Source organism: Suillus subalutaceus (genome assembly GCF_016647625.1).
Source record: "Suillus subalutaceus strain FC151 chromosome Unknown DFJ58scaffold_292, whole genome shotgun sequence".
In the NCBI taxonomy this organism is placed as follows: domain Eukaryota; kingdom Fungi; phylum Basidiomycota; class Agaricomycetes; order Boletales; family Suillaceae; genus Suillus; species Suillus subalutaceus.
In genome coordinates, this window is record NW_024540541.1 from 36,206 (window position 1) to 42,731 (window position 6,526).

Sequence of the window (6,526 nt, forward strand, 5' to 3'; positions counted from 1 at the left end):
GGCTCGAATTGCCCGTCAGCGGAGCGCTGCAGCAACGGTTCGCCACAAGGATCACCTTCTGGTATGGGTTTGTTGAAACAATTTGTGGGATATCGCGCGTTACTTGTGTTGAGGTTGGCCGTCGGCTTGTAAGTACAATTGCACGCCGGACAGACTGCGTAAGTAGTGGTCTGGCCATCGAGCTTGAAGCGTGAAAGCGCGCTCTCCATAGATCGCGGAATCTGAGCAAGAGTGTTTTGCCGACGAGACTCGGAATGAGGGTCCTGCGCATCCATCGCAAGACTCAAAATTAGGGATAGAACTCCCATGAGAAACTCCCCGTGTCTGCGACCGATACCAAAGATGACAACAGAAACTGCCCCTAAAAAGAGGGATAGTTGGGCAACCTCGTCACAGTAGTCGATTGGCAAATCGTAATGATGTGCTTTATAGGACATTAGTCGGAGGAACATAGGGAGGAAATGCATGGAACTCACAAGAATCAAACTCGACTGGTTGAGATGACACAGGAAGGTCGTTTTCCTTGTTGGTGAGCAGTCTATGCATTTCATCGCACGAGGCTTCCAGCTGGCTTCTACGAGAAACGATGGAGGAGACCTTGTGTTTGACTTTTCTGAGGGTTGTAGTTATTCCACCTAGCTCATCTCGTATGAGACATAGTACATCGCGAGAAGTCGCGGAGAAAATTCGAGTACGAGCTCTAGCAATCTGTGACTCTACAATGTTCAAAGTTACTTGAGCCCTTGACTGGCGCCGCACTCCAACAGCCTGGAGAGCACGGGCAATATGTCTAAGAAACAACCTAATTAGAGGGCTCGATATAAGGTGATGTCTGATACGATGCTTACTGCGTATCATCCAGAGTGAGTCCAGACATCAGATTGGCCGTAGCATCCAGAGAGTAGCTTTTTCCCTTGTCCCGTTGAACCTCTGATCGGGAGACCCAGAGTTTGCTATGACTATCTGGGTCGCCCTCGTCGCTTAGGGTGATCGCGAATAGTTCAGCAGCAAGGTCATCCACTGGCGTCGATGTTGTGGGTGAATGTGTTGGGTGAGCCAAAGGTTGGGAGGACGACGCTTGACGATCTGTGAAGTGACGTGAATCACCGGGCTCTAAGGTCTGACGAGCAAGATGAAGCACAGAAGCTTCACGAAGTGAGGAAGCGATGTTGGCAGCTTGCAACGAATGTACATGCTTCATCGCGACGGGCAGTTGTTTGCCGCCAGGATTACTAGGCACTCCGTCACCTCCAACTTCGCAGCATTGCGTACATTTGCAAAGGAATGTTCGGCTAGGCATCTAACGAACTTCAATGTACAACTGGCTTCGCTGGTCTTGTGGGATATATGAGAGCGACGATAGGGAAAGTAGTTAGCACTGATCATCAAGTCGGCGGAGGTACTTACAGGGGGGCCGAAATTTGATATGCGGTCGCTGTTCGCGCATAATGGACTAACTTTTCATTTCAATCACGTTCATCCCGTCAAGGGAACAACGCACCACATCTCGAACGCTCAACGTAAATAAAAACATCACGATAAGTATATAAGTACATAGTAGTGCTATATTTAAGGTACATGAGTGAGCGAGCCTGGAATCCACGTAAGTATAGGGTATTAACGGTAAGACAATAGGAAAGAGGTAAAGCACAGAGAGAACGTACCTAATATAGTGAATGACTACATAATCAAGCTCCGCCAGAATTTGGCACCCAGCGCCCGCTGGGAATTTTTGGCGGGCATTGGCGGCTGGTGCATTGGAAAATATGTCAGTCAAATTTGCAAAGTAGGATTCTATATATGGAGCGAAACGCCCGCGGATGCAATTTGCGTTACGCTATGTGCGCCCTTTTGGATGGAATATATAGCGCTAGCAGTACAGCAGGACATATCATTGTAAGTATCAGTATCATACACGCAAATGCAGCCTTTGAGTATTTTATTCTGAGGAGATGGACAAGCTAGGCGGGCGCGTAACAAACCATAAATTACAAGGAATCTTCAGTATGCAGCTTCACAGACAGTTCGACATCAGCAGCAGCAAATTTGCGCATCTTGTTGACAAGATACTCGGCAGTGCGATTGGAACAGCCTCGCATGCTAACACGTTTGACTCGAGGAAAGGCTTCAATCCACGAAGCAGATAACGCCTGGAGCTACAGTTAGTATTCAGGTATTGAAATAGCGCTTTAACAAACACGTACCAATGCATCTCCCGCCGAAGTGGAGCACGAGCCTGCAACGTCCGAAAAAATCCCCAAGTGCTTAACATGAATTGCTGACTGGGTACCTGAGTAAATCATTGCCGAATGGGAATGACTCTGCGGAGGTAGGGAAAGGTCGAGGTATCCAACGCTATTGCAATAGCGGATACATTGTAGGACGGCAGTAAGGTAGTCAGGTGAAGCATCGTGGGCTTGCAACGAGAGAGCAAGGCAGGAGAGGGTGGGTGGTTTATGGTGACTCCGAAGGACTGGGAGGACATGAGACAAAGGGCCATCTAGCGTAGATACCGATAACACTAAAGGAGGGTTGACTCGATGGGTCCTCCAGAGGCAACCAGGTCGCGGAATGATACTGAGGTCTTGGACGCCGGGGGTGACGGGCCAGAAAGCGATTGAGCGTAGATGGAGCACAATCAGCATCGACTCGAAGTTCGACGAGCGTTGGGATGGTCAAGTGCCGCAGCAGTTTGTCCAGTGTGAAGGACTGAGTTTGATGGAACTGAGTCGGAGCCTTTCCAAAGAGGAAAAGCGAATGGTCTGGATTGTGAAAGCAAGGAGTTCGGGGGAAAATAATGCTTGTGATGACGCATCAAAGGTTTTGAGGTGGTTCACGCCCACATCCCCCTGAATTCTGGTGAGTCCAGTGACGGATGATGCATATGAGCCAACGCGACCGTGGAATGACATGCATGTCATATCCTCGCAGCCGGAGGCGCGGATGTTCTCGAGGACTGTAACGATCTGAGGGAGAACTGAGCAAGTGAGAATGTCAAAATTCCAGAAAAGTGTTATATATCGTATGGATTTATGGGGGACGGACTGGAGAAAGTACGAAAATGCAGAGAGTTGCGTGGACCGCAGATCAGGATCTAACCAACACAACATCATACGCGGAGGACGAAAGGTATCCATACGTATCCAAGTAAGTAGAACGTCAAAATTGTGCGAGTCTACACGGATGTGAAACATGTCCTGCGGTGAAGTTGGGAAGTTCCGGTTGATGAAGAAGAGGGGACCGGCGATTTCTCTTAACAGAGAACAAATTTGAGTAACACAGCGCAAATCTTCCACTCCTAAAAGAGCGACGATAGCAAAGAGAATTTCAGCGGGTAGGGACCATATGAATGCCGGGGCGTGACAAGGCTCATACAGTATGACGCGTTTTATTGAAAAGGGATCTAGTTTAGCATCCGCTTTACGCTTCAGGAAAATATCAGACTAGGGTCGAGATCAGCGGACGCAAATATATTGTATGAGGTTTTTCCGTACCGCCTCCCTGTACAAGCGCTTGGCCGAGGGGTTTGTAAAGTCAGTGTTGCGACGATGTATCGTTTGAGGCTTGAAACTGGATCAAACACCGATGCGCAAGGTTAGAAATTAAGATGTACCGCAACAACAACCTGGCTTATGTCGCCGGTGGAATAAGATTCCAGGAGGCGTCGCTTTCGCGGGGATAGCCAGTCGTCATTAGAATTAAATTTACGCTTCAAGGGTGCCTTTGCTATAGTGCCGATGTCCTACAAATCATCAGTTAGCAAGTGCCTATGTACGCGTGAGGGCCTCACCGTGCCAGAGAGGGTAGTTGTCAACAAGGAGTCCCGGGACTGTGTATAACGAATTGTAGGTCACAACCAAATGGAATGAATATAAGGAGCGTACCTCCTGGAAAACGGATTTCCGACCAGAAATGTGACTTAACGAGTTTCCCATCGCAAAATTACTTAGAAGGATTGAAGAGGACCTCGCTTTAAGTTGCTCGAAGTGATTGTTCCGAAGAAGCTTGTTGTTTGGTCGCGAAAATTGATCAGTAGGCCTTAAATTGATCACTTAATTAAACGGGGGATAAACCAGAGGATAAACCAGAGTTTCTCACCTGCGGAGGGGATAAACCAGAAATGTTTCATCACCAAGGGAATACAATTGACGAACTACGGGATAAAATTCTAGATGGCCTAAATGCATACCATAGGACTTGATTTAAAAGTTACACGAATTTCTCAATCCTGCAACTCACTTATGCCGTCTACACTAACATCACCTTGCAGTAAACCCTGCAGTAAACCCACTCAAATCCGTAGCAAACGCTTCAATCCATATGTTCGGCCCTCACCACCCATGGAGGCGTCAGGGAACAAAAAGCTGAAATCAATCACAGCACCTCTGACGAGGAGGTTTGCCATGTGTTTCAACGAGTACGATGTTCGTCTGGGACAGGAGATGGTAAATGAAGTGAGCGTGATCTGATGAAGAAACTACTCAACTGATCCTTCCCAGCTAAACACACAGCTCATGTGGATGGGATCCGCCATGTCCATTGACGAACCCAAATCACCCGGCGGGCCATTGGGAAGTGCGCAAGATGTTTTAATTCAAAGCCCTGATGTAGCGGGCGATGAGGTTAGCAACATAGTCTTACAGACAGGCTCGCGGACTCACCGTGTTCAAGAAATTTCAGGCGCAGATCTTGATGGCCAACATTGCCAGTGACGCCAGCAGCAGTCAGGATGTAGGGCACCTTTCTTTGAAGAAAAGAGAACTTGTTTGCGGCCTAAAGAAGGCGATAAACAAGTATCTCCGCCGTCATTGTGAAGGGGGGCATCCAACAACTGACCTATTACGCGAGCGCATCTATGCGGCACTCGATGGTGCATTGTTAGGTATGGAAGTGGATGACATCATGTCGAAGCATTACTCCAAGGGTGCAGAGAACCCCAAGAATCCCAGAACAAACGACAACAGAAACGTATGGTGATGAATTCGTGTCACAGCAATCTATATTGATAATGTTCATTACAAGCTTCAAACCAACGACAACTTCATCATACCTGTAGGACAGTACATTTGGAACAGCATGAAGCGCGGATCGTTTTCCCTCGGCACGATTCCAAGCGCAAAACCACAGTTGTTGATTGGTGGGCAAGGTGCGTCCATGAACCGACGCACAGTGTGACAATGGTCTAACGCACTACACAGTAGGCAGCCTTGCTGGAATGCCGGGAGGATATCCAACAGAGTGAGACAATGTATTAGATTTTTGCGACCAATACGTACATAACATCTATATTAACATTCAAATCAGAAAGAAAGTGCAGGAGATGAAAGGACGCGCCTGATATAGTGAACGACTGCAAAATAAAACTCTGCTGATCGCATCAGCGCCCACTCGTCGAATAGCACCTGCTCCGTCGAATCAGCGCCCGCTCGTCGTAAACTTGCCGGATCGAGTTGCCCATGTGAGCGTCATATTAGAAGGTACAATTGAAACTACACGAGTTGGTGGAACTACATAGGTACAAGGGGGGTACAAGGCGGCACATACAAGGGGGCACTATACACGCTATCAGTACACGTACAAACGGCGGCTATATGATCACTAGCGGGAAAGGATAATTTCCATTCTCTGAAGCTTCTTGTCAGATACTGTGAACGAAGGAGATTGGGCATTCAACCACGATGAATTGTATAACGCCCTCGGTAAGCCTTCGATTGCTGGGCGAGAAGACTCTTGGATCGCGTTGCGAAAACGCTTTGCGGGTTTGCTTCCGCGGGGAGTGAAGTTTGAAGCACACCGCCAACCGCTGTGATCAATGATATGCATCTCATGATCGACGTCTGCTCTCTCCACGGCATCTTCTTCAGACGAAACACCTGAACTTCGCATCTTCGTTGCTCACTCTCGTCAGAGCTCATGCCATCTTTGCCCAGAGTCTCCACAGGGATTGTAGATACGCCCATACAGCTGGTCATCCTTTCCGGTCGCTATCCTGTCACTTAGCAGGGCCGACGTGACTTTCTTACGAGTTTCGAACTTCTAGAAAGCAACTTAGCATTCTTCAAGCCAATCAGAAAGATGACTAACTGTCGCCCTGCGAGTGAGGACCCTTGTGACCCGCAATCGTTGGTCTGATCCACGAGTCGGTCTCCTACATCTTTCATAGTCTCACGAGTGCCATCGTCAAGCACACGAGGCTGGGCTCTTCTCCAGGAACTGCGGCATTGATTGAATTTCTTTGTAATATCGTTTTGATGGACTGAGGAGATCTTGTGGCCAATTGGTTCGTCTCAAACGTGCAAGTATACTGAGAACACAGAATATCGATTACTCTTTGGTTCCACTTGGAGTTGTGCGTGGTCGTCATATCCCAGTGCAGTTCGAGAGGGTCAGGGCCCGTGCCCAGTCCTTGCGTAAAGCACGATATGGCTTCGCTCGACGCAGTGACATGAAGCATATACTCGTCATCTTTCGCGAAATGGAATGCCGTGTAAAAAATTCCCGAACATTGGCCTGGCTTTCATTAGCA

The 6,526-nt window shown here is 48.2% G+C and overlaps 3 protein-coding genes across 3 annotated transcripts; 1 reads left to right on the top strand and 2 right to left on the bottom strand.

Annotated features, from left to right (window-relative positions):
• Positions 1-1,988: 1,988 nt before the first annotated feature.
• DFJ58DRAFT_736763 (uncharacterized protein) lies at positions 1,989-2,645 on the bottom strand (the record flags this gene model as incomplete). Its single annotated transcript, XM_041386840.1, has 2 exons — positions 1,989-2,156; positions 2,205-2,645. 2 exons carry the CDS (start codon positions 2,643-2,645, stop codon positions 1,989-1,991), a joined length of 609 nt encoding a protein of 202 aa, XP_041235500.1.
• A 30-nt stretch (positions 2,646-2,675) lies between these two features.
• On the bottom strand, positions 2,676-3,935 carry DFJ58DRAFT_736764 (uncharacterized protein; the record flags this gene model as incomplete). The annotated part of the gene is made up of 5 exons (XM_041386841.1): positions 2,676-3,443; positions 3,495-3,563; positions 3,614-3,742; positions 3,791-3,829; positions 3,885-3,935. 5 exons carry the CDS (start codon positions 3,933-3,935, stop codon positions 2,676-2,678), a joined length of 1,056 nt encoding a protein of 351 aa, XP_041235501.1.
• A 405-nt stretch (positions 3,936-4,340) lies between these two features.
• On the top strand, positions 4,341-5,242 carry DFJ58DRAFT_848315 (uncharacterized protein; the record flags this gene model as incomplete). The annotated part of the gene is made up of 5 exons (XM_041393611.1): positions 4,341-4,454; positions 4,500-4,622; positions 4,648-4,968; positions 5,023-5,146; positions 5,202-5,242. The coding sequence occupies 5 exons, from the start codon at positions 4,341-4,343 to the stop codon at positions 5,240-5,242; spliced, it is 723 nt and encodes a 240-aa protein (XP_041235502.1).
• Between the last annotated feature and the right edge of the window lie 1,284 nt (positions 5,243-6,526).